This window comes from Urocitellus parryii, chromosome 6 (genome assembly GCF_045843805.1).
Source record: "Urocitellus parryii isolate mUroPar1 chromosome 6, mUroPar1.hap1, whole genome shotgun sequence".
Taxonomy (NCBI): domain Eukaryota; kingdom Metazoa; phylum Chordata; class Mammalia; order Rodentia; family Sciuridae; genus Urocitellus; species Urocitellus parryii.
Window position 1 is genome coordinate 132578094 of NC_135536.1, and position 24920 is coordinate 132603013.

Below are 24920 nucleotides of genomic sequence, written 5' to 3' on the forward strand. Positions count from 1 at the left end.
GCTTATTAAATCAGTGGGGTACCATTTTATACCTACTGACTTGGCCTCCTTCACAAAAATCCATATTCAGGGTAGATTTCATAAAAATAAAAGGAGATCTGTAGAGGAAAGGGACCAAGGAGAGGGAGGCAAGGAGGGAACCAGGGGTGGGATCCTGGGGAGTGATATTGGTAAATTATATTATATTGTGAGCATGAATGAATATGTAAATAGTAAATCCCATGATTATGTATAACTGTAATGTACCAGTAAAGAAAAAAAAAAAGTAAAAAAAAAAAAAAATCCAGGCCAGGTGTGGTGGTGGTGCACTCCTGTAATCCCAGTGGCTCAGGCGGCTGAGGCAAATGGACCACAAGTTGAAAGCCAGTCTCAACAACGGTGAGACACTAAGCAACTCAGTGTGACCCTGTCTCTAAATAAAATACAAAATAGGGCTGGGGATGTGGCGCAGGGGTTGAGTGCCCCTGAGTTCAATCCCCAGTACCAAAAAAAAAAAACAACAATCCATATCTAGAGATTTAGTAATTGCTCTTTGGAATATCTTCTAAGGCAGTGATTCAGAAGAAGAAATATTATATGGCTACAAAAAATGATTATGTAGCCAGGCACATATAGGGGCATGCCTATAATCCTAGTGATTCTTGGGATAATGAGGTGGGAGGATTGAAAATTGGAAGCCAACCTCAGCAATTTAGCAAAACCCTGTCTCAAAAAAAAAAAGGCTGAGTATTGGTTCAGTGATACCCTCAAAAAAGGAAAAGAAAAAAAACAAAAAACAAGATTATCTGTTGACATAGAAAAGTTTGTAATGTAAGGGTGCAAAATTGTACTTATGATCCCAAATATGCAGTTACTTCAAATGAATGTAAATGGAGACTGGGAAAGAGCATGGAATAGGGATGTAGATAATGGCTTAGTTTTTTAAAGAAATTCTTTGTTATTGTTAAAGATTATGCCTCAATGACTACACTCAAAGACCTTGCAAGAGTACCTTACTGTCCTGGCATGTGATATTTGGATCATGGGTAGGTTCTTTCCAAAAATGGAGAAGTAATCAAATATCAGAAAGCACCGGAAACTTGAGTTTCATTTAAGTAGAGAAGAAACTGAAACCAAGACTCATTCTTGGACTTTTCCACTACAAAATAACACATTTTGATGCTTGCTGTCATCTCTGAACAGTCTTGAAATTGTTTTGTTTCCAGGTTCAGTTTCAGAAGCTTCAGCAACTGCGCCTTACACAGTATCATGGAGGATCCTTACCAAATGTGAGCCAGCTGCGGAGCAGTGCCTCAGAGTTTCAGGTACTTTCAGATATGTACTTTTTTGACGCTGAATGGAGTATAAAAACTTAGGCAAAGATTATCTCTAAAAAGATTAGATTTCGAAGGATAAACTGGGCCTATATACAGTTTAGTCTTTTTCTTGGAATTCTATCAATATTCTCTTTTGTAGTTTCTATAGTACAAGTAATGTTATTTCACAAATGACCAAAGACAGCACTATCAAACATGCTCTAGATCCTGGGTTTCATCTCTAGCACTGCAAAAAAATAAAAAATAATGGGGCTGGGGTTGTGGCTCAGCGACAGAGTGCTTGCCTAGCACGTGCGAGGCCCTGGATTCGATCCTTAGTACCATATATAAAAATAAATAAGTAAATAAAGGTAAAAAAAAAAATCTTAAAAAAAAAATAAAAAATAATATTAACCACAGATGTCATTTGGAATTTTCTAATAGCCACACTAAAGAAAAATAAACCATAGAATTAATTTTAATATCATTTAAATAATTTGAATAATTGTTTAACCTAATATGTCCAAAATATGATCATTTCAACATGTAATCAACATAAAAAATATGAGATGTTTCACATGCTTTTATTTGTACTAAGTCTTTGAAATCTATTGTGTACTTTACACTTAAAGCACTTTTCAGTCTGGATTAACCGTATTTTCCTATCTTCATGTGACTAATGGCTACCTTGTTGGACAGGGTAGGTCTAAGGCATAGATAAGTGGTCTGTATTGCCTCTAGCTTAGTGCAGCGTCATCACATGCTTTAATCATTTACTTCAAGAGCCTCATGCAAAACAATGTGGAATCAATGTTTCAGACAATGGTATTCTGGTACTGTTGTTAAGATCTGAATTGGACCCACTCTGATATCTCAGTCTCTGAAAAAGTAGGAGTCTGTCATTCTAATCACACAATTTAAGATTTGGTGTCAGCCTTTAAGGTGAAGCAAAACTTGATTCCTTTGGATGCCTTTCCATTTCTAAAACACTGTCTTTGTTGTAGAAACTGCGCTCATTTTTTCAGAGATAATCTGAAGTATTTTGGAGCATTTTGGATTTCAGAATTTTGAATTAAGGATGGCTAGATCTATATTTGCATTCTAAATTCTGGAAAGTTCTGAAATCTAGACACTTCTGGTTTCAGGCATTTTGTATAAAGAATACTTAACCTGTACTGTTTTTTTTTTTTTTTTTTTTTTTTTTAAAGATAGAGTGAGAGAGGAGAGAGGGAGAGAGAGAGAGAATTTTTTAATATTTATTATTTTTAGTTCTCGGCGGACACAACATCTTTGTTGGTATGTGGTGCTGAGGATCGAACCCGGGCCGCACGCATGCCAGGCGAGCGCGCTACCGCTTGAGCCACATCCCCAGCCCATGTACTGTTTTTTTTTTACTTTGAAACAATTGTAAACTTACAGAAAAATTGAGAGTATAGTACTAATAACATTTTCCCTTTGAGAATAAGTTGCTGATGTGATGCCCTGTAACTCCAGAATATTTCAGTTGTATCCTAGAAGCAAGGATGTTGTCCTATATAACTAAATATAGCCATCAAAAAATATTAATAGCCATGCATTATTACCATCTAATCCTCAGACCTCATTTAGATTTTACCAAAGAGCCTCGTATTGTCCTCTATAACTGGGTCTAAGAAGATCTAGTTCAGAATCATAGATATTTAGTTATTATTGTCTGTATTCTTCTTTGATTGGAATAGTTTGTGTCTTTTATTTTTGACATTAAAAATTTATTTTTGACTGTTGTGACCTTGCCACTTTTGAAGATTATTTTGCGAAGTGTCCCTCAGTTGGGGTTTGTCTGTCGTGTCTTTGTGATTAGATCCAGATTATGCCTCTTTGGCAGGAATAACATAGAGTGCTTCTGTTATTATATCCAGTAGGCACCTGATTTTGAGTGGTCCTGTTAACTGAGGTGGATCTGTCAACTAAGGTGAATCTGTCACGCTTCTCCACTCTAAAGTAACTCTTTTCCCCTTTGTAATGAGGTGATACATCTTTGTGAGGTAATACATTCTCCTGATCTTCATTAAACTTTCAATTTACACTTATTTATTTATCTCCCAGTATGGTTTTATGGGGGTTTCCTATTTTATTCAATGGATTTTAGTCTATAACTAAAATTATTTTCATTTCAATGCTTACATAATAGGAATTCTTACATGATAGGAATTCTCTTCCAAACAGAAAAATTTTGACATACTGGTGAAATAAAGAGAGTTCATCCCCCTCCCCAATTTTTTTAACGTAAATCTCTTTGGGCTACAATTTACAATTTACAACTCTATGCCATATAATCACCACCATAATCAAGATGCAGAACTGTCTGCCATCCTAGAAAGTTCCCTTCTGTCCCTTGATAATGGACTTCCACCCCAACCTTCAGTCTCTGGGGACAACTGATCTGTAGTTTTGCCTTTTCCAGATTGTCTTGGAAGTCAAAAGTGTGTGAGTCTTTCTGTGTGTATTTGTATGTGTCTGTTAGCAAATCTCCCTCTTTCTTCTCTTATAAAGATACCTTCTCTTACGAAATTAGGGCTCATACCAATCCAGTATGACCTCATTTTAACTTGATTACATCTACAAAGGTTCTATTTTCCCCTCCCTTCCTTCCTTTCTTTCTTCCAATAGAATCTAGGGATACTTTATCCCCTGCCCCCACCTCTGCTTTATTTTAAAATTTTTAGGCAGGATGTGCCTAAGTGACTGAGGCTGGCCTCAAATTTTTAATCCTCTTGCTTCAGCCTCCTGAATCTGTGGGATTATAGGTGTGCTCAGTGCCAAGTTTCTGTTTTCAAATAAAATCACTTTCACAGGTTCTGGGGTTAGGACTTAAACATATTTAAGTTCTCCAGAAACATTTTTTTGGGCGGGACATAATTCATCCTATTACATGCTTTTATCAGTTATTCATTCCTTCTATTGCCAACTAATGTGGTATGGGTGTATATAATTTGTTTACCTATTCATCAGTTGATGGGCATTTTGATTGTTTTCCACCTTTTATTATTAATAAAGACACTATTGCTGGGTGTGGTGGCACACACCTATAATTCCAGTTACTTGGGAAGCTGAGGCAGGAGGATAATGAGTTTGAGGCCAGCTTCAGCAATTTAGTGAGACCCTCAGTAGCTTAGTGGGACCCTGTCTCAAAATAAATAATAAAAGGGAGGCTAATCTCAGCAATTTATAGAGAACCTGTCTCAAAAAAAAAAAAATTGTTGGGGTTGTGGCTCAGTGGTAGAGTGCTTGCCTAGCATGTGTAAGGCTGGGTTCAATTCTCAGCACCACATATAAATGAGTAAAATAAAGATCCATTGAAAACTAAAAAATAAAAATAAAAAAATTAGGGCTGAGGTTGTGGCTCAGTGGTAGAGTGCTCGTCTAGCACATGTGAGGCCCTGGGTTCCATCCTCAGCACCACATAAAAAAACAAATAAATAAAATAAAGATGTTGTGTCCAGTTAAACTAAAAAATAAATTTAAAAAAATTGTTAAAAAATTAAAAAGAACTGGGGATGTAGCTCAGTGGTGGAGTGCCCTTGGGTTTAATTCCCAGTACCAATAAAACAAAACATACAAACAACAGCAAAAAGCCACCTACACCCAACCCCAAATAAAGTGGCTCTATTATTTCACATTTCCACTAGTAAGGTGTGAGAATTTCAGTGACTCTGTATCTTTTCCAGCACTTAATGTATCAGTTTTCTTTAATAGCTTTATTTTATTCATTTATTTTATGTGGTGCTGAGGATTGAACCTAGGGCCTCACATGTGCTAGGCAAGCACTCTACCACTGAGCTACCACCCAGCCCCTGTATCAGTTTTTAAAAATTATGATGGAAAAAAAACACATATTTGTTATCTTAATCACTTAAAAATGTACAGTTCAGTGGCATTAAGTAAATTCATATTGTGCAAACTCTCTCCAGAAGTTTTGGATCTTACAAAACTGAAACTCTGTACTCATTAAACAACAGTTCTTTTTCCCCCTTTCCCAACCTCTGGCAATCACTGTTCTACTTTCTGTCTATATGAATTTGATTACTCTAGGTGCCTCATGTTGAGTGAATCATAGACTATTTGTCTTTTTGTGACTGGTTTATTTTACTTAGTATAATGTTCTCAAGTTTCATCCATGTTGTAGCATGTGACAGGATTTCCTTCCTTTTTAAGGCTGAATAATATTCCATTGTGTGTGTCTAGCACATTTTGCTTATCCATTCACCCACTTGGATTTTTTCCATCTCTTGGTTTTAGTGATCAGTGTTGCTCTGAATATGGTATATAAATATCTCTTTGAGATTCTGTTTTCAATTCTTTTAAACATATACCCATAAGTGGGGTTGCTAGATCATGTGGTAGTACAGTTTTAATTATCTCAGGAGCTGCCTCAATGTTTGCTATAGCAACTGCTTCACTTCACATTCTTATCTGTAGAACACAGGGTTCTAATTTCTCTGCATCCTTGCCCGTAGTCGTTACTTTCTGTGTTTTGTATTTTATCCCCCCCCCCCAGTAATAGCCATTGTAATAGGTGTGAGATGGTGGTATTTCAGTTTTAAATATTTTGGTTCTTCTAGTACATGTGTAGTGGTATCTCCTTGTGGCTTTAATTTTGCATTTTCCTAATAACTAATGATGGCGAGTATCTTTTTGTGTGGTAAAATGTCTTTAGATCTTTGCTCCAGTTTTTAAATTGAGTTGTTAATTTTCTTATTATTGAGATGTGAGAGTTCTTTTTATATTTTGGATACCAGCTCTTTAATTAGATATGTGTTTTATACTTATTTTCCCCATTGTGTGGCTAATTTTTTCATATTCTTAACAAAAATTTGAAGAACAGAATTTTTACATTTGATGGAGTTCTGTTTATCAATTTCATTGTTCTTTTGTGATTTAGGCTCTTTGTGCCATATATAAGAATTCTTTGCCTAACTCACTATGATTTTTTCCTATGTGGTTTTCTAGAAGTTTTATAATCTTAGGTTTTGCATGTAGATAATTATGAGTTATCTTTTTTTCTGTGGCATAAAGTATGGGTTGAGGCCTTGCAGATAGGGTTTTAAATTGCTTTGGCATTGTCTGTTGAAAAGACTTTCCTTTCGTATTGAATTGCCTTGTCATGTTTGTTGAAAATCAATTGACCATATACATATGAGTCTATTTTTAGACATTATCTGAAGTTCTGTTGGCCTCTTTGTCTATCGTTTTGCTAATACTACACTGTCTGATTGCTGTAACTTTATAGGAAGTTTAGAATCAGGTGGTGAGAGTCCTCCAACTTTGTTCTTTTTTAAAGTTGTTTTTATGTATTTTATTTCCTTTACTTATTCATAAAATTTTAGAATCAGCTTGTTGATTTCTATTTTTAAAAACCTGCAGGGATTTTAAATGGGCTTACAAGACTCTGTGGACAGGTTGGGGAAATTGATATCTTATTATAATGGATATCTTATTATTAATATGGAGTCTTCAGTCTTGAAATGGTTCCAATTCTGAACCTGGGTACAGAAGCACAGATTTTGATTCAAGTTTAGCTGCATATAATTATTTATACACAATTCTCCTCTTTATGTGTTTTTTCCTTTATTATATTTATTTTTTAATAGACAAATAATTGCATATGTATATTTACATTATACAACATATTTTGATGTATGTATACACAGTTGAATGGCTAAATTAAACTAACATATGCATTACCTTGGTCTTTTATCCTTTCTTTGTGATAAGAATTTACTCTTAGCAGTTTTCAAGTTTTAATAATATATATACTACTATTAAATCTAGTCACCATGATGTACAATGAACTTGTTTCTCTTGTCCACTCTTTTTGTATTTGTAGAACCATTTGGAGTTTACAGAATGCTCTACACTTGTTATTTTACTTGATTATTACTATAACATTGGCTGGTTAGTACTGTTTAAATATGGTCAAAGAAAATTAATTTGGTTATAATTAATATGGTTATAGAAAATTGTTTCTATCCTAATGGAGGATCTAAAAGCACATTCTTTTCCTCTAACTCAATGGGCTGTTATACAGAGAACTCAGGCTTAACAAATGAGTTTTAAAAAAAATGCAAGCCTTGCAGACTATTTTCTGAGAATCTTTAGCAAGGGGTGGGTCATCAGTCAAGGGGTAGTTAGGGTCAAAGCCCTTGGATCTCTAGGCAGGACCTGGCATATGCCCACTGAAGACAGAGAAGAGGAAGTACACAGTACCTTCTCTGAGGGCTAGGATTGTCCCTTTTGGTTAGGGGAGGGATAAGCTTTCCACTAGTGTGTTCCAACCTGAATAACAGCTAGGATACCAGTTGTCTCTTTGTCCTGATTGTTGGGCAGCCACAGAAATAGGTACCGAGTGCTTTTCTTTGCATAAGGCTATATGGGTATAATTGTTAACTTTTCATAGCCTTCTTGTAACTGTCTAGCCCTTTCAAAATATATCACTGAAAAACGATTGCACTTTTTACATTTCTGACTTCTACATTTTAACAGAATTGCATGATCTTTTTTTATACCTGAGGGTTTACAAGTTCTAATAATTTAGGGAACAATATAGCGGCCAAGGGAGAAAGCTCTTTCACATGGCAGCAAAGACTTGTAGGGCCAGATCCAAAAGGGTGATTTTTCTGACACTCACTACCTCTATAATGAGGCCAGAATTTGCATAACAATTACATTAGAGAGCCAGGACTTAAAAAAATCAAATCTTTGACTCTCAGTGACTTTCCATTATTGCATTTCCTTTCCAAAAAAAAATTTTTTTTTTGGTACCAGGGATTAAATCCAGGGGCACTTAGCTACCGAGCTACATCCTCAGCCCTTTTAAATATTTTATTAGAGACAGGGTCTCACTGAGTTTCTTAGGGCCTTGCTAAATTGCTGAGGCTGGGTTTGAACTTGTGATCCTCCCACCTCAGCCTCCCTAGTTGCTAGGATTATAGGCATGGGCCCTACCTCTAGGCCCTTTCAAATTTTTATGAGGTTCAAAAACAAAAACAATGAAACAAACAAAAAAAAAAATGGAGCTGTGCAGTGGCTTGTAATCCCATCTGCTCAGCAGGCTGAAGCAGAAGGATCATAAATTCAAGGCCAGCCTAGCAAGTTAGTGAGACCTTGTCACAAAATAAAATTAAAAGAGGATTGGAGATGTAGCTCAGTGGTACAGTTCCTGCCTAGCATGCAGGAGGCCTAGGTTTAATATCCAATGCCAACAAATAAACTTATAAAAAAAAATAGAAAAGGAAAAAATTTACACAAATGGAAAAAAGTAGGAATATTCATCTCAGAATACTACTTCTGCTGCTGCTGCTGTTGCTGCTATTTCTACTGGCCAGCTATTACTAAGCTCGGGTTGTGTGTCAGACACTGTTATGTTTTCTACATGGATTATTTAATCTTCACAGAATCCCTTTGGGATTGGTATATGTATTTGGTAATTATCATAACATTCTTTGACTTTAATGTGATGAAATAACATAGCAATAAGTTGCTAAAAACAAAAACTCCTGGTAAGTAATAACATGTCAATAGCATAATCGTAGATTTTTAATTCACTATGATGGCTGAACCAATATTTTAAAAAGTCAGAAGATGTGAATATAAATAAGAAAAAACATAAATATTGATGTATGTAGGCAGAACAATAATAAAAGAAGTAAAGAGACATTTGAGAGGCTGAAGCAGGAGGATCGCAAGTTCAAGGTCAGCTTGGGTAACTTAGCAAGAACCTATATCAAAATAAAAAATTGGAAGGGCTATCGATGTAGCTCAGTGGCACGGTGCCCCTGGGCTCAATCCCCAGTACCCCTTCCCCCCACCTTTCACTAAGGAAAATTTCAAATATATTTACACTCATTTTTGTGTATATTTTATCCCATGACAAGAGCCCTTGGCCTAGGATGATTTACATTTACAAATTTATATTAAATATAAAAAAATCATTACCCTTTTATTTTTTCTACCTGGTTTCTGAGTCTGTAGAGTATATCTGAAGGAAGATTGCAGAAAATATTTTAGTAACTTGGTACAATGATAGGCAGAAAGAACTTGTTTGAAATAGCTGTGTCTTTGTCATTGTCCCCCTTAATTGTCAAGCAGCATTTGGAATCTCTGTTGTCCTCATGATAAAATCCAGTCCCACATGCATATTTTCATGTCAGATCTTGAGACCTGCATTTTGAATTTCAGAGTTATAATGTAAGTGGCATGAAGATGTCAGCATGTATAATATGGGACACCTTTGCTTTCCACAGTGGAATCTAACCACTTAGAACTCTCCAGGTTTCTGTCCTCCTCACTGGTGTGTGTGTGTGTGGGGGGGGGGGCAAGTTTGGAAAAGGGGAGCAGAAATAGGTTTGGAGGAGAAATGAGCTCTACCCACTCACAGCCTAATATGCCTAATGCCAAGGAGCTGAATTCCAAGTAGGTGAGAAGCTTATGGAGTAAAAAAGAGACTGACTCTCACTGAATATTTTCAGAATTTTTTAAAAGTTTTTTTTTGTAGATGTAGTTGGACACAATAACTTTATTTGTTCATTTTTATGTGGTGCTGAGGATCGAACCCAGGGTCTTGCATGTGCGAGGCAAGCGCTCTACCTCTGAGCCATAACCCTAGCCCCTGAATATTTTCAGAATTTTGTAGAACAAAATGATGAGATTGACAGGCATTGGTCCATCCTATACTTCCCTTTTCCTAAAGAAAGAGGTGAAATCCTTGCCATATGGACAGCTTTGCTGTTAAATGACCAGAGCCCTGTTTCACTGAGTCTCTTTAAGCAAATCTCAGAATTCTCTGAGTCTCATTTATAAATGATGATAATGACAATTACTTGATAGGGTTGTTATAAGGATCTTGAAAATGTAGAATAAATGCAGATGTTAGAAAACTGTCAAGTCCTAAGCAAGTTAGTAGTATAGTAATGCAAATAGGGCTTAGGAACAGTTTTGAAGTAGAAAGTTTATATTTATCACTTTCTACTTCCTGTGTTTTCCTTACCTACCCCCCACTCCCCCCCCACAAGTCCTGTGTTATCCAATGTTAATCGATATCCATACATGGCTATTTACATTTAAATTAATTAGGATTAAAACCAGCTGGGGATGGAGCTTAGTGTAGGGTTCTTGTCTATTAGTCACAAGGCTCTGGGTTCAATCCCCAGCACTGTGAAAGAGATGGGGGTAGGGGGAGAAAGAAAGAAGATTAAATACAATTAGAAATTCAGTTCCTTGGTTGCATAAGCTGCATTTCAAGAGCTGATAGCCACATGTGACTGGTGGCTGCTGTATTGGATGGAGCTGCCCCAGTTAGCATTCTCGTGCTGCACTCTAGTTCCCATTTTCAGCCACAGATTAAGTCCTTACCTTCCCCTAAAAGCCCAAAGCTTTAAGGTGATACTTCTCTCCCTCCTTTTCTTCTTCAGCCAGTTAGATTTTTTTCTTTCTTTCTTCTTCTTTTTTTAATCAGAGTTCTTTTATTTATTTATTTGCAGTGCTGGGGTTCAAACCCAGGGCCTCACTCATGCTAGGCAAATGTTCCACCACTGATCTACAACCCCAGCTGCGCCAATCAGATTTCTATATCTTAGCTTAATAAGTGCTTTGATTAAATTTCATATCAAGAACTTTTATGCTGCACCTAAGTACTCTCAGGTACATGCATTTCAAAAGAGGACACCTGCAAAATCAAATCTCTGCTAGTAGACTGTCACACTATCAAGGTAGCGGTGGTTCTGTAAGGTTGTGTGGCAGGGATCACCTGTGTATCACCACACACAGTTCTCCTGTTCCCTCCCTCCTCTGAAAGAGGAGTTAAGTACTTTTACTTTTCTCTTTCATTCTTCTTCTTTTTTTTTAAGTTTTTTTTTTTTTAGTTGTAGATGGATACAATACTTTTTTTTAATATTTATTTTTTAGTTAAAGGTCAACACAATACCTTTATTTTATTTCTTTTAATATTTATTTTTTAGTTGTAGTTGGTCACAATACCTTTATTTTACTTACTCATTTTTATGTGGATCGAACCCAGGGCCTTGCTCATGCTAGGTGAGCACTCTACCCCTGAGCTCCAACCCCAGCCCCTCCCTTTCATTCTAAAAGAAATAAATGCTGCAGATGTTTCTCAAGTACCAGCTATAGTACTTGAGAAACATCTGCAGTGGCAGGCTTCATATTATGCGTATTAGACCCTCATTTAACATTGTCAGCTTTGTGTCCAGAATCAGAGGCCTAGGCAGTCTATGTCCAGCCACTGCCCCTTACTGAAGTAGGGCTTCTCTGCTTTAAGCCACAAATGACCTTGGAATCTCAAACACTATCCCAGAGTGGTTCTGTGTTGAGTCATAGCTCAGAGTCTCTCCAGAGACCTCAGAATAGCTTCTTGTGCCATCTCATGGTCTTCAGAAAGTCTGTCTATATCTCTAGGGTTGACGCCCAGTTCCTTGTGTCTCCTGAGTATCTCTCATGTAATTCCTTTGTTTTCCGGAATTTGGGCAGTGACTTGCTCTAAGCCTCTACTTCTTCCGTACTGTTGAGGAAGACCTATGGTGTGATGAAGAGTGTGGTCCTGGGTGTCACACAGATCTGGGTGGCTTCACCATTACTTTGATCTATGCTTTGGGGTGTTTCTTCAACCTCTCTAGGCCCCCCTTTTTGTATATATAGAAGGGGTGAGAGAATAAGCTGAGGTCAGGGGAGACATGGAGGCAGTGACAAATGGTTTTGGGAATTGGAGTGTGTTGAGGGAACTAGAGTGTAAAGATAACTGATATTTACCAAGTCACTAACTGGCTTTGTTCATTTGCCATAGTGTGTGGCTTTTGTGGCAGAGTCATCTGCTCAAAACTTAAAAGTGAGAGGGAATTTTGTTCCCAAGGTCATAAACCTTAGCCAGCCCTGCTATTGGGTACAGCATGCTCTCTGCCAACCCTGAAACAATACTCTTTCATCCAAATACTATTAGATAAAATGAGATAGAGCAGTGACCTTGAGTCTCTACATGAGACTCAGAACACCACATTTATAAATTATTTTAGCATGAATTATTTCCAGGAAAGATTTCCACTGACTTCTGGTGTCAGCTATTTTATGTTGTGTCTTACTTTCTTTTCCAGAGAATGACATTTTCTGACCTTGTCTCTTAAATTTTGCATAGGAGTCTGTACCTCCCAAACTATATGTACTTTGCAAGTATGATTCTTCTGTCTCTGTGTTTGATTTGCTCCCTATTTGCTTTTGATTTTTACTTCTAGCAGATTGTTGCGGTGGTGCACACCTATAATCCCAGCAGCTCCGGAGGCTGAGGCAGGAGGATCACAAGTTCAAAGCCAGCCTCAGCGATTTAGCAAGGTGCCAAGCAACTTAGTGAGACCCTATCTTTATATAAAAAACAAAAGAAGAGCTGGGCTGGGTGTGGCTCAGTTGTTAAGCACCCCTGAGTTCAGTTCCCGGTACCAAAAAAAAAAAAAATCTTCTTAGTGGTACTAGAGATTGAGCCCATGGTGCTCTACCACCTAGCTATCTCCCCAGTCCTTTTGTTTTTGAGACAGGGTCTTGCTAACCTGTCAAGGCGGGCCTCCAACTTGTGATTCTCCTGCCCCAGCCTCTTGAGTAACTGAGATTATAGGCATGTGCCCTGCATCCAGCAGCATGTTCTTCTCTGCTGCTAAGGAAATAGAAGCACAGAAAATTAGTGACTTACTTAATAGTTTTGGAATGTACATCTGTCCCAGAATAGGAACTGTGACCAAGAATATGTTTGTCATATTTTTAATACCAATTTCAATTGTGCTTTTTTTTTCCTCTTTTCTTTTTATCTAACCATATGTGTTGAATAAAAGACTTATAGAATGAGGGAGAAAACAGACAACTCATGAATCTTTAGTAGTCTGGAATAAAGCCCTTATTTGAAATTATAGAAGGAGCAAGGAAATGTTGGCCCGACACACTGAATTAGGAACATCTGTATCCATAAGAGCTTAAGTCAGAACATTGAACAAATGGAATATAGCTGTTTTCATTCTGCCTTCCATGTGCTTACAATTGTTAATGCAGTATAGGGTCAGTGACGACATAAGTACTTGAGGTCACTTGCCAGGGTGCTTTAAAAGACCAAGTATAGTCAGTTGTTGTGGCATCTGCCTTTCATCCCACCTACTCAGGAGGATCTCTAGAGCCCAAGAATTTGAGCAACATAGACCTGGTCGAGAGAGAGAGAGAGAGAGAGAGAGAGAGAGAGAGAGAGAGAGAGAGAGAGAGAGAAAGAAAGGCAGGCCGGACTGGGTCATGTTCTCTTAATTTAAAATCTTTATTCCAGAAAAGTTGGAAGAGATGGGAAGTTCTTTTCCAAAGTCTGTCCATTGGATAAAATCAGTGTCTTATTTTAAAAGAAATACCACAAGGACTAAAGCAACAACATATGTTTGGCTTTAAAATAAAACCTATACAGCAGTATAGACTACCTAGTAAGCCAGGCAAAAAGTCAGACTCTTAATTCAAATGCAGCCTCTGTCACTTTCTGGTTTTGACCTTGGCCAAATAATTTAGCAACTCTGCCTCAATTTCCCTACCTGTAAAATGGAGATAGTGGTAATACCAATATCTTTGGCATTTTTGTTTTGAAGTATAAATGAAACGTTATCATACATAACACCCTTAGAACAGGCAAGAGGTAAGCAGGTTAGAGGTGTTTCCTGTTATGATTATAGTTGTTACCACTATTTCTGCTACTACTGTTGGAATTGCTTCTGCTATAATTGTTCCCTCTGTTGCTGCTACTGCAACCTAGGCAGGAGTCCTGGCCTGTGTTAGAGTTCTAGTGCTGCCACTCAGTAGCTGAGTGTCCTGAAATGGGCAGTTTAACATTCAGTCTTTTTGTGGTGTTAGAGATTGAATCAAGGTCTTCACACATGCTAGGCAAGCACTCTACCACTGAGCTATACCCTCCAGCCTGAAATGCACCAACACTCTGGTATGGGCAACTCCGTGTTTGAAAGTGATCATGGTGCCTGTTATAATAAGTATTTATTGCATTGACTTTTTCTTTTTGGTACCAGGGATTGAGTCCAGGGGCACTTTACTACTGAGCTATATCTCCAGCCCTTTTTATTTTTTATTTTAAGACAGTCTCTGAGCTAAATTGCTCAGGCTGGACTTAAACTTGCGATCCTCTTGCCTCAGCCTCCTGAGTTGCTGGGATTACAGGCATGCTCCACTGTGCCTGGTGATGTTATTGTTGTCACTGTGGCAGCTCTCAACCAAGGAGTCATTTATGCTATAGTGTTACACTAAGTTGTGTCACACATAATTTGTTCTTACTAATGAAGTACCAGTGCTTGAGAATTATTTTCAAAAATAGTAGAGCTAAATCAAAGCTGTTCCCACCATCACATTATTGCTGTTATCTTCCATTTTGAGAATCTTATACCCCCAAGGATTGGCCACATCTTGGCTATACCTCTGGGGACAAGGGTTCTATAGGAGAGTGCTTTGTGTGGAGACAGAAAACAAGCTTGAGGGTTTTAAGCCTTGGGGTGCTGTTATTTCTGCCACCAACATAGTACTATCTATGTCCTTCCATGTTCACTTTCTTCTATGTGGTATACCTCTGTTCCTACTGATTGCCAGACCAAAGCACCATAATGCTCCAAAGCCCAAATGTTTTTCTTTTCCAGACATATTTATATACCAGGAAAATACTTGTTTTGACTATTAAACTCACTTTTTCTATTACATTAAATAGCCATTATAATTTGCCAAATAAATAAATAATATTTATTATTTATTAATAAATATCAAGTGCTTCTTATAAGTATTATTTGATTTATGAAGATGATTTAGAGAATGTTTCTTTAAGAAGCTTGTAGCCAAATATGATAGACTGAGTACATACATAATAATTGTAAAACAAAACTCATTGACTCTTGTTTTTTTTACCTTTTTAGCTACTGCTTTTGTATTTTTACATTATGGTCATTTACAACTTGATCTTTAATTATTTGTTTTTCATTATAAATAATATTTACTCATGTATAAAATTTGGAAGATATTTTAAAATTAAAAAGGAACAGAAAAATTAGCCATATTTTATTAACTGGAAATTACCATTTTAGTGTTTTATTTTAGTCATTCTTCATGTATCTTTCATACAGGTGATATCATTCTGTCTATATATGCCTTTTTTTATGGTCCTGGGGATTGAACGTAGGGACTGGAGCTTGCTAGGTAAGCACTTTAGCACTGTATTACACTTCCAGCCCTCACTCTCCCTATTAATGTAATTTTTTTTCTATTTCAGCCATTATGTAATGATTATTTCCCCACATCATTAAAAGACCTTATATGAATAATTGTAATAATTAATAATATTTCACTATCTTTGACTTACAATTTATGACCATTCCTCATTAGATTCTGATTTTTCTTTTTTTTGGGTGATTCTAAGGTTTTTTATTTTATTTTATTTTTTTTAGTTATAGATGGAAACAATGTCTATATTTTATGTATTTATCTTTTTATGTGGTGCTGAGGATCGAACCCAGGGCCTCATATATGCTAGACAAGCACTCTACCATTAACCCCACAAGTCCAATCCCCACTTCTGGGCTTTAAATCCAGGGGTGCTCTACCACTGTGCTAAATCCTCAGCCTTTTTTAATTTTTATTTTGATACATGATTTCACTAAGTTGCTGAGCCTGTACTTGAATTTGCAATCCTTCTGCTTTAGCCTCCCAAGTAGCTAGAATTACAGGCTTGGGCCATTTTATTATATTTTATTATAAACAATGTAATAATACGCAAATTTATGCATGAGTCATCTATATTTCTAATCATAGATTCCCACAAGTAGAATTAGTCAGTCAAAGGGTAGAAATCGTTGCAAAGTTATTACTACATGTGGTTTCATTGCTTTTTGGCAATGATATTTAACTTATCAAAAATTTTCACACTTATGAATTTGTATATTTATGACCTTAAAACAGGAGATCCTTAGCCTTTTCAGATGTAACATTCCAAGTATGTGATGACTATTCAAGGATGACTCCAGAGTTCATGACATAAAGTAGTTTGCATATTTACTGAAGCACAAAATTTAATCACACAGGCCAAGAGGCTGGTGAGTTACCAACACTGTCTAGCAAATGTTGTCACTGGGCTTCATAGCTCTCTCTGCAATACCTGTCATATATTGACTTTAAAACCTAATGTTTTTGAATATAGAGAACTTTTGTGAAAGTTGAGGAGGCTGTTAATTTATGGTGTATGCATATGTATAGGAAATCTGCCTGTTGTAGAAATGTGGGTCAAGAAAAAAGTCAGGAGTTTATACAGACACTTCCAACCAGAGGTTTGCAAATATCTACTGCTTTCTAATTGCTTGATAGTGTGCATTAACCTGTCGCTTCTAGAAAATAAACCCAATTTCTTTCTTAGTGCCAACTAAAATTCTTTTCTGCGTAATAAATCATAAAATGGTTTTATAGGTGTATCTTTATTAAAAAATAAATCCACTAGTGAAATTATCAGTGAGCCACTGTAGATGTTTTCCCCTTATTTGCTTTAATTTAAAAAGAAGTTCTTTGTATTTTGGTGGAAATGTCTTATTTTCTGGGTGGGAAAGAAAGGGTGTAGAAAAGTATGTCTTGGAAATTCAAAAACAAATTTGGCAAACTGACATTACTTAGTCCAATTTCACCTTAGTTTTTCTGCTCAACACTTTACACTTTTAAGAAGAACTACCCACCTTGCCTGCCCCCAATTTGAGAGCAACTTCCCCCTCCCCGACATTTAAAACCATCCTTCTTGAGATTGCTTTCCTTCCCTTTGCTGACAGGGAGATAATGGTAGCTACATTGCCTCCCATCTGGTCCCCTCTTGGAGGGGCTCACATTTCTGCCTGTCTGGTCCTTTCATGTAGTGATTTGTTCAAGGTATGGTCTCAATCTATAATAATCCAATATCGCCCTTATGCTATGGTGTGAATGCTGGAGAAGATGGAGTCAATTCTTTCTGGCTTCTGGCTTTTTTTGTTGCCTTCTTCCCCAGGCTCCTGGATTACCCCTACTAGTCACTAGCCTCTTTCCCATCTCTAGATTGCAGCCTGATCTGAAGTAGATGGACTGAGGCTGCTGCACACTCTGTAATTTGGCCTCAAGTCGCTGTGTTGGCCTTGTGCCTCAGCTCTGATAACTGGACTCTTGTCTGGTTTCTCTGTGCCAGAATCCCATGGTAACCTGCCTCATTTCTCTATGCTTTGTTTTTATCAACCTCCCTCCCAGGGACTAAAGTCCTGTCTTGAAACTCTGTCCAATGTGCTTTTCTGATTGCCTTTCTGATTGGATTCCAGAGCACCCTAAATTTCTCATTGTTCTGCAGTGCCTGCAGTCAGGAAGCCTCTGTTCTGGACACTTACTTCAGTAAATGGCAACTCCGTTTTTCCAGTTACTCAGGCCAAAACCTTGGAGTCATCTTAACTCCTCTCATTCTCTCATACTCCACGTCTGAGCTTTCATTTCCAAAATCTGATCACCCTGATCTGACCCACCATCATCTCTTCCCTACATTCTTGTAATAGCCTCCCTACTGGACTTGCATTAGGAGAGTCCTGTCCCATTTCAGTGTATTCTCAACAATGCCATCTGAGTGATCCTTTTACTTATTTTTTTAGTACTGTGGATTAAATCTAGGGCCTCATACATGCCAGGTATGAACTCTACCACTGAGCTGTATTTTAGGCATTTTTTTTTTTTTTTGAGACAGGGTCTTGCTAGGTTGCTCAGTCTGATCTTGAACTTGTGATCCTCCTGCCTCATCCTCCCAAGTAGCTAGGATTATAGGAGTGTGACACTGTCCTAGATTTTATAAAAAATTAAGTTGTAGGAGCTTTTTTTATATTTATTTTTTAGTTTTAGGTGGACACAATATGTTTATTTTATTTTTATGTGGTGCTGAGAATCCAACCCAGCACCTCACGCATGCTAGGCGAGAGTGCTACCACTTGAGCCACATCCCCAGCCCCTGTAGGAGCTTTTTGAATATTAGAGATACATGTTGTCTTAAAAAAGTTTTCCTCACACTATCTAATTTATTGTTTTATGCTGTTTTGCAATCTTTTTTTATTCATATAGGTAGAGGTCCTATATTAGGGATCAATCAAATCAGTGAGAATACAGATTTATTCATTCACAAAAAATTTATTGAAGGCCAGAACTTGTGGCCTATTCATTTAGTCAGGACAGCTTCAAATCCTGACTTCCACTTCACATAACTGATGGTGGCTTTCAGCTTTAGTTTTAGCAGATTCTTGAAAGAGAATGTGTTTTCTCAGAGCCAAGTAGCCCCAAACATTTCCCAGATTTGGGCCACATAATCAGAAATTTCAAAAGTGTTCTGGAATTTATGGACTCAGCTCTAAGTTACTAGGATCAGGCATACATTGTCTTCCCTGTGTGTAGTTTGCTTTCACCATGCTTTATTTTCCCTCAACTGTGTGCCATGAATAGGGCAGATGATGAATGCTTCAGTCCTCTGCGGGGTGAACTCCAAAGGCAGCCTCGGAATCTAGATACATAATACATATGGTTGAAAGCTGGTAGGCTGTGAAATCATGTGGCTTCCTATCAGACCACCTGCTCTGCAGATCTCCAATTTCTGGTTGTTGCTGAACTGGGGGATGAGTGTAGCACCTCGAGGCTGCCTACCTGAGTGAGCTATGGGTTTTGTTTGAGTCTGAACAAAACATAAAAGGCTCTTGAATAAATCTCCAGTGTTCCTGTTTTTTCACCCTCCAGGTCTAAGTTTGATTTGTGCTGATGTCTCCTGCAAGAACTGCTTTTTTTTTTTTTTTTTTTTTTAAAGAGAGAGAGAGAGAGAGAGAGAGAGAGAGATAGAGAGAATTTTTTAAAAATATTTATTTCTTTTAGTTATTGGCGGACACAACATCTTTGTTTGTATGTGGTGCTGAGGATCGAACCCGGGCTGCACGCATGCCAGGCGAGTGCGCTACCGCTTGAGCCACATCCCCAGCCCAAGAACTGCTTTTTTTGTGTGGTGCTGGGGATTGAACCCAGAGCCTATGTGCATGCAAGGCAGGCACTCTACCAACTGAGCTATATCCCCAGCCCCAAGAATTGTCTTGTAAGCCATTTAGGAGTTCAATAAAATGGGTCTCTCAGATGCCTTTAACACCAAACAAGTTATTTTCTTGGTAAAGCAGCTTCAGTGAATCTCTTCTATAAGTCTTTTTAGCTTGCCATCTGGTGCATAAAATAAATCAAATTTTCATTCTCTTCTTTGGTGTCTTAGAATGGTGGTCAAAAAGGTACCCTTGGAGCTGGGGACGTGGCTCAAGCGGTAACGCGCTTGCCTGGCATGCGCAGGGTGCTGGGTTCGATCCTCAGCACCACATAAAAATAAAATAAAGATGTTGTGTCCACCAAAAACTGAAAAAATAAATATTAAAAAAAAAAGAAGGTACCCTTAAGGGGCTGGGGTCGTGGCTCAGTAGTGAAGGGCTTGCCTAGCACATGTGAGGCACTGGGTTTGATCCTCAGTACCACTTATAAATAAAATAAAGGTATTGTGACCATCTACAAATATATATATATATATAAAAGAATGTATCCTTAAAACATACTGTGGGGATCTCATTACCAGCTTCCCACTAGGTAACATTGGGACCTTAGACAAGATCCTTAGCCACTCTGTGCCTTGGCTCATTTATCTATAAGCTGTGGTTACTAAGATAAATTTGTGAAGATTAAATTAGTTAATGCATGTGCTTCCCAGAATAATGACCAACACATAGTTATTACCAATAAATGTTGCAGATTTCCTGTACAAACTCTTCTGTTGAGGGAAACACTGGGCATATTAGCTTTCTAATATGTTTCCAATGAATGTTGATGTAATTTTTCCTCTCTATGCAGGTACCCCCATGTAGGATTAGAGAAATAAGCCTTTGCTATTTATATAAGGCTTCTTAAATTTGATACGAGTTAGTTACATCCTAGTAATTCCTCAATGGCTAGATAAAAATACTTTTTGCTGAAGTCTTCATTGGCCTGTGCTGAGGTCAGCCAGGTTGTATATTAATGCCCTGATACCATGTAGCTTCAAGGAGAGGCAGAGAAAATATCCAGAGAGAAGACATACCTGGATGGTGGCAGAGCTAGGACCAGGATGGAAACTAGGTTTCTAGATTACTTACATTTTTAGTCCATGTAAAATTCAAATCATATTAATATGAAGCAGGCCTCTTGCCTCTGTCCTTGAACCCAGTCTCTGTCTGCCAGGTCATAAAAGATAGGGAAATGAGGCCCTACATTTTAAAGTAGGGATTGTCTCTAAACTTTTAAGTCGCCACATGTTTTGGCAGTTGAATAAGCACAAGTTTTGTTCCAATTCCCTACAAAATTTCACAATAGTCAGGAGTTAGAATTGGTCCCTATGTTATGAAACAGTCAGTTTTTATACTTTAAACTTTAAAGCAAGGCTTTAGTTGTTGATTATTACTTTGGACATATTTCAAGAATCAGAATACCATCTGTGGAAGATTCTACACAGGCCTTAATTCCAGATCCTGTAGTGGTTTTCCTGTTCAAAGACAATAGTCTGCACTTTGAGGAGCTCCCTGGGTATAGAAATTGGCTGCCCTGACAACAAATAGCTCATGTCTTAGCTTTTTTCTGTCTTTACCCTCAACCTCTTGGGATGTGAATTCAGACAGCTCTCCCCTCCCATCTTCTCCTAGAAACCTCTCTGGAAGCAGTCACCACAGTAACCACCTTCTTTTAGCTAGTTTTCTGGAGCACAAAGAAGAATACTTCCCCAGAGAAGTTAGAAGGTTTTAAATTTCTTTTCCCCTTCTTGTTTTTTTTTTTTGTTTTGTTTTGTTGGTGCTGGGATGAACCCATGGCCTCCAGTGTACTCTACCCCTTGTGCCACACCCCAGCCAAGAGGCAGGCGTTCAACATGAGTGAGAAGAGTAGGCAGTTTCTAAGGACCAAAGCTGGACTTTGTGTATCCTGTGTCACATAATCTTCACTTCAGCTCTCTGAGATAGTTGTTATCATCCCCATTTTACTGATGCTTAAAAGTAGCATGCTCTGGGTCACACACGTGGCAAGTGTCAGCGTCAGAATTCTAACTGAGGTTTATCTTTCCCAGGCCTTTGCTCTTATTTAGCAAATTAAACAAGTATAGATAAACAAAGTCAATTCATTTTCAGTTAGAAAAGAGGTTTTATTCCTTCTTTTTCTCAGTGTGGATAAATGCCTTTTTCTGGTCCCTTGGGGCCTTCAGAAGCCCAGTTCAATGTCACTTTGGGTTAGTTCCTTCTCTTAGATTATATTCTGTTTATTTACTCCTTCAGCCCTCTGAGAAATCTTTTTGTTAGTGTAATCATACTTTTAGTCTTAAGAAAACTTTTCTTCCTTGACTACCAAAGAAATTTGTCCTTGGGTTTGTTTTGTTTTGTTTTGAGACTGGGTCTTGCTAAATTGTCAAAGCTGGCCTTGAATTTAGGATCCTCCTACCTTAGCCTCCTGAATCCCTGGGATTACAGGCATGTACCACCATGCCTAGCTCGGTCCTTGGCTTAGACTTAATTCTCCCCTGAACGCTCTAGAATTTCACACTGGAACTTGGTCAGGAAAGGCCAGAATTAGGAGGCTATAGCTTAGATGGAAGAGGGGATCAATTAACACAGAAGGGAGCAAGCCAGACCAGGAGGACAAGCAAGGTCCAAAAGATCAGAAGGCCAGTGAGGTTGGGTCAACAGGAGCAGATGTAACTACATAGGTCATCACTCTGCAAAGCTTTGGCTTTTGAGTGCTTTTAATCTCTGTTTTATCTCTTCTCAGTATCTCTTACCTGCCATCTTGTCATTCATAAAATTGCTCAAAGAACATGTTCTACTGGTCTCTGCATGTTCAGTCTCAGATGTAATACATAAATGAGATTCATTTATAGTTAATTAATTTAGAACTATTATTTAAAAGTTTTGATAAGTAGCCAGGTACAGTGGCACACACCTGTAATCCCAGTAACGTGGGAGGCTGAGGCAGAAGAATCATAAATTTGAGGCCAGCCTCAGCAACTTGGTGAGACCCTAAGCAACTTAGTGAGACACTGACTGAAAATAAAAAAAATAAAAAGGGCTGGGGACTTAGCTCAGTGGCAAAGTATCCATAAAATTAAAAATTAAACAAAAAGGGAGTTTTTTGGTGGTACTAGGGGTTGAACCCAGGACCTTATATATGTTAGGTAATCATTGAGCTACACCTCCAGCCCTTTTTATTTTTTATTTTGATGCAGGGTCTTGTTAAGGTTCCCAGGCTGGCCTTGAACTTGCAATCTTCCTGCCTCAACTTCCTGAGTCGTTGGGATTACAGGTGTGTACCACCATGCCTGGCTAAAAGGATAAAACTTTCGAAGCAGCTTATAGCTTAAAATGTAACTCTATGAAGCAGAAAGAAGACTATTTAAAGGGAAGCATTTATGAGAGGCAAAGCATAGCCTTGACTGGGTTTCTGCCAATAATGAATGGCTCCAGTTTGACACAAACATCTTTCCATATTGACTTATTTCCCTGGAAGACAAATTACAATTTGTAGAATAAGAGTGGATCCTGAAGCTCTTTGGATGTTTGGATGCATGGGTCAGAAAACTGAAAGCAAGGGGAAAAAAAAGTTAGGTAATTAGCTTAAAGTTATTCGACTTATAAATAGCATAGAACTCAAGTTCTGCTCACTTAATTTAAAGTTTTTCAAACCCTGCAGACCATTTGATCACCATATTTTACTTTGTTTCTGAATGGAACAGAAAAAAAAATTACTTCTGTCTTCTCTCTCCTTTTCTTTCAAACAAGGTTTCTACTATTAGTATTTAATGCTACTACCATTTATGTCATTACCACCATACCCAGTGTGTATCTGGCTTTATGCTAAATGCTTTGTCTACATTATTTAGTCCTCCTAGTAACCCCAGAGTAGGTACTATTACTGTCCCTACTTATAGGGAGCATGATGGAGGACAAGAATGATTAAATAACTTCCTAGACCACAAAGTCCTAAGTGGTGAAGTCAGATGTCAAGTCTGGGCTCTTTGATGTTGGAATTCATTCTTGTAACTACTAGTTATCCTTCAAGCAGTTTTTTGTTTTTTTTGTTGGATTACTGAAACAACTGTTTTCTCTGAATGCAGAAGTTGAAACCCATTAAGGAAATTCAACCAGAGTATTTCTTGAAGAAAAAAGAAACCATTTCCTGATTTCTTCATGTGTTAACCTTGTGCCATCACTAGGACCGGTACTAGCTACTGTCACATTAGCTTTTGCTATTAATGCTGTCTTGCCCATTATCAAAACTTTATCTATGGAAGCCTAACTTCCAAGCTACCTTGACTCTTTGGATTTGTTTGGTATTTGCTTTGGAGAGAAAAAATTGGAAAATAGGAAGCTTAACTAGCAAAAAATGTGAGAGTTTGTTTATTCTCACTTTTGGAAATGGCATGTGGATTAAAACTTTAATGAAATACATAGGTAGAAGTGATTGGCATATGATCTCAGGAGTTAAAGATTCAAAGGCTGTCTCCACCCTTCATGAGATTTACATTTGAGAATTTAAGCTTTCCAAGCCTAATTTTCCCCATCTGTATTATGGGAATAATAACTGTCACTTCATGAGGTTGTTGTGAGATTTAAATAAGATAATGAATGTGTAGCTGGATGCAGTGGCACATGCCTATAATCCGAGCGGTTTGGAAGGCTGAGGCAGGAAAATCCCAAGTTGGAGGCCAGCATTAGCAATTTAGCAAGGACCAAGCAACTTAGCAAGACCCTGTCTCAAAATGAAAAATAAAAAGAGCTGGGATGTGACTCAGTGGCTGAGCACCCCTGGGTTGTATCCAGGGTACCAAAAAAGAAAGAAAGAAAGAGAGAGAGAGAGAGAGAGAGAGAGAGAGAGAGAGAGAGAGAAAGAAAAGAAAGAAAGAAAGAAAGAAAGAGATGAATGTATATTATCTAGCACTATGCCTGGAACATTGTAAATACCAATAAAATTTAATTATTATCAAAGTAAAAATTTAGCCTTCTTAACTTTTTTATCCATTAAGTTAAGGAAAATTTTTTAATTAATATTCACTGCTAGTGAGGGAGTAATGAAACTTCTTTTTTTTTTCAAATTTTTTTTTATTGTTGGTTGTTCAAAACATTACATAGTTCTTGATATATCATACTTCACACTTTGATTCAAGTGGGTTATGAACTCCCATTTTTACCCCATATACAGATTGCAGAATCACATCAGTTACACTTCCATTGATTTACATATTGACATACTCATGTCTGTTGTATTCTGCTGCCTTTCCTATCCTCTACTATCCCCCCTCCCCTCCCCTCCCCTCCCCTCTTCTCTTCTCTCTCTACCCCCTCTACTGTAATTCATTCCTCCCCCTTGTATTATTTTTCCCTTTCCTCTCACTTCCTCTTGTATGTAATTTTGTATAACCCTGAGGGTCTCCTTCCATTTCCATGCAATTTCCCTTCTCTCTCCCTTTCCCTCCCACCTCTCATCCTTGTTTAATGTTGGTCTTCTTCTCGT

General features: G+C 37.7%; 1 protein-coding gene across 1 annotated transcript in view; it reads left to right on the forward strand.

Annotated features, from left to right (window-relative positions):
* The window catches only part of Crtc3 (CREB regulated transcription coactivator 3), a 109634-nt gene that overhangs the window by 9060 nt on the left and 75654 nt on the right, over positions 1-24920 (forward strand). The window contains exon 2 of the mRNA XM_026388171.2: positions 1206-1304. Coding sequence (XP_026243956.2) covers positions 1206-1304 — 99 coding nt within the window. The remainder of the gene's footprint in view (positions 1-1205; positions 1305-24920) is intronic.